Source organism: Charadrius vociferus, unplaced genomic scaffold (genome assembly GCF_000708025.1).
Source record: "Charadrius vociferus isolate BGI_N301 unplaced genomic scaffold, ASM70802v2 scaffold2186, whole genome shotgun sequence".
Taxonomy (NCBI): domain Eukaryota; kingdom Metazoa; phylum Chordata; class Aves; order Charadriiformes; family Charadriidae; genus Charadrius; species Charadrius vociferus.
Window position 1 is genome coordinate 9,959 of NW_009648830.1, and position 1,476 is coordinate 11,434.

The following is a 1,476-nucleotide window of genomic DNA, read 5'->3' on the forward strand; positions in this document are numbered from 1 at the left end:
AATTCCCGCCGGTCGTGGCACAACCCTTGGCACGACCCGGCTTGTTTACAGCTGCGGAGCCCCTGCGTTGGCTCGGGGATGGGGTGGGGGGGCCACAATCGAGCGAATAGCGAGAGGGGGGGAAGGAAAAGTAGGGGAAGGAGGTAACCAGAAAGGTGGGAGACCCCCAGGGCAGAGCCTCTTCTCCTTCGTGCCGCTCCCTCCCTGTCCCGGGGAGCACGGTCGGACTCCCCGTACGGTCGCATCCGAAGCCGAGACCCTCACCCGCGCTTGGGGACCGGCGTCAGGTTCACCCAGGGGTGTCACGGGGGGGCCTGCTCGGAGCGAGCTGGAAGGGCCTGCGTCAGGCCTGGAGCTACCGAAAAGTCTCCCCGCGCCACCGGCCGCGGCTGAGCGGTAACGTTTTGGCCACTGCACGGCTGTGCCTGTCTTAGGTTGTTCCTCCCGTGAGGAATCTTACCCGTCTCTGGCTAACCAGCCATCGTTGAGGGCCAAACGCGGGCGCAAAGGAGAGGAGGGAGGCGGAGGGGATGGCACACACGCCGGGGCGCCCCGTGTCGTGTCCTGTAGTTTTCCCCCCGCCACCGGGGGAAAAAAAAAAAAAAAAGCCCGTGGAAGGGCAGAGCGGTGTCGATAACCCCGTCTGCGCGGCAGAGGGGTGCGAGCGGCAGGTAGGGAGCGTGCGGACCCCAAGGGAGGAGGAGAAGAAGAAGGAGGACGAGAAGGAGAAGGAGGAGGAAGACCAGGAGGAAAAGGAGGAGAAAAAGAAGAAGGAGGAGGAAGAGCGAGAAGGAGGACGAGGAGGAAGAAAGCAGGGCTCCGAGCAGCTGAAACGTTTGCCGGAGGACGGCCGACGCGTGCGACGGCCCTTCGCGGCCTCGCACCACGACCAGGGGTTGTGTGGGAGCCTGAGGTGGGGTTGGGGACACACACGGGGGTGTCCGGCGAGCAGAAGGTACGGGGAAGGGGGTGGGTGGGTGTGTAGGGGCTGGGGGGCGGCCTCTCTTCGTCCTGCCGTGTTGCCCCCCGTCGGAGCAGGGGTGGCCCACGGGCCCCTCGGGCCGCCCCAAGGCTAACACTGACCTGATGTAGGTGGACTGGTCCCGAAAAGCGTCGCAAAGAGGATTTCCATCGAGCCAAAGCTCCTCCAGTTTGAGTCCCTTCACTTTGTCCAGCTCCCGGTCGGATTTCAGCTGTGGGGTGGGGGAAAAGAAGGGGTGAGGGGAGAGATGTGGGGGTCGTGGAATGTCGGTGGAGGGTGGCACCCACCTCGTTGCGAGAGAGGTCGAGGATTTTGAGGCCGGCGGCTTTCTGCGCCAGCTCGGAGAGGTCATCCAGACGGTAGAGCTTGTTGCTGCTCAGGTTGAGGGACTGGAGCTGTGGGGAGAGATGGGGAGGGTTGAGAGGGGGGGAAGAGAAAGGGGGTGTCGGGGAGGGGAATAGGGACGGGGGTTGAGGGGGAAAAGAGAAGGGGGT

At 64.3% G+C, this 1,476-nt stretch overlaps 1 protein-coding gene across 1 annotated transcript in view; it reads right to left on the bottom strand.

Moving 5' to 3' along the window:
• Window positions 1-1,476, bottom strand: part of LOC104288136 (nuclear RNA export factor 1-like) — a gene marked incomplete at its 5' end in the record, with an annotated part of 10,728 nt that overhangs the window by 6,408 nt on the left and 2,844 nt on the right. Inside the window, 2 exons of the mRNA XM_009886895.1 lie at window positions 1,016-1,193; window positions 1,270-1,377. Coding sequence (XP_009885197.1) covers window positions 1,016-1,193; window positions 1,270-1,377 — 286 coding nt within the window. The remainder of the gene's footprint in view (window positions 1-1,015; window positions 1,194-1,269; window positions 1,378-1,476) is intronic.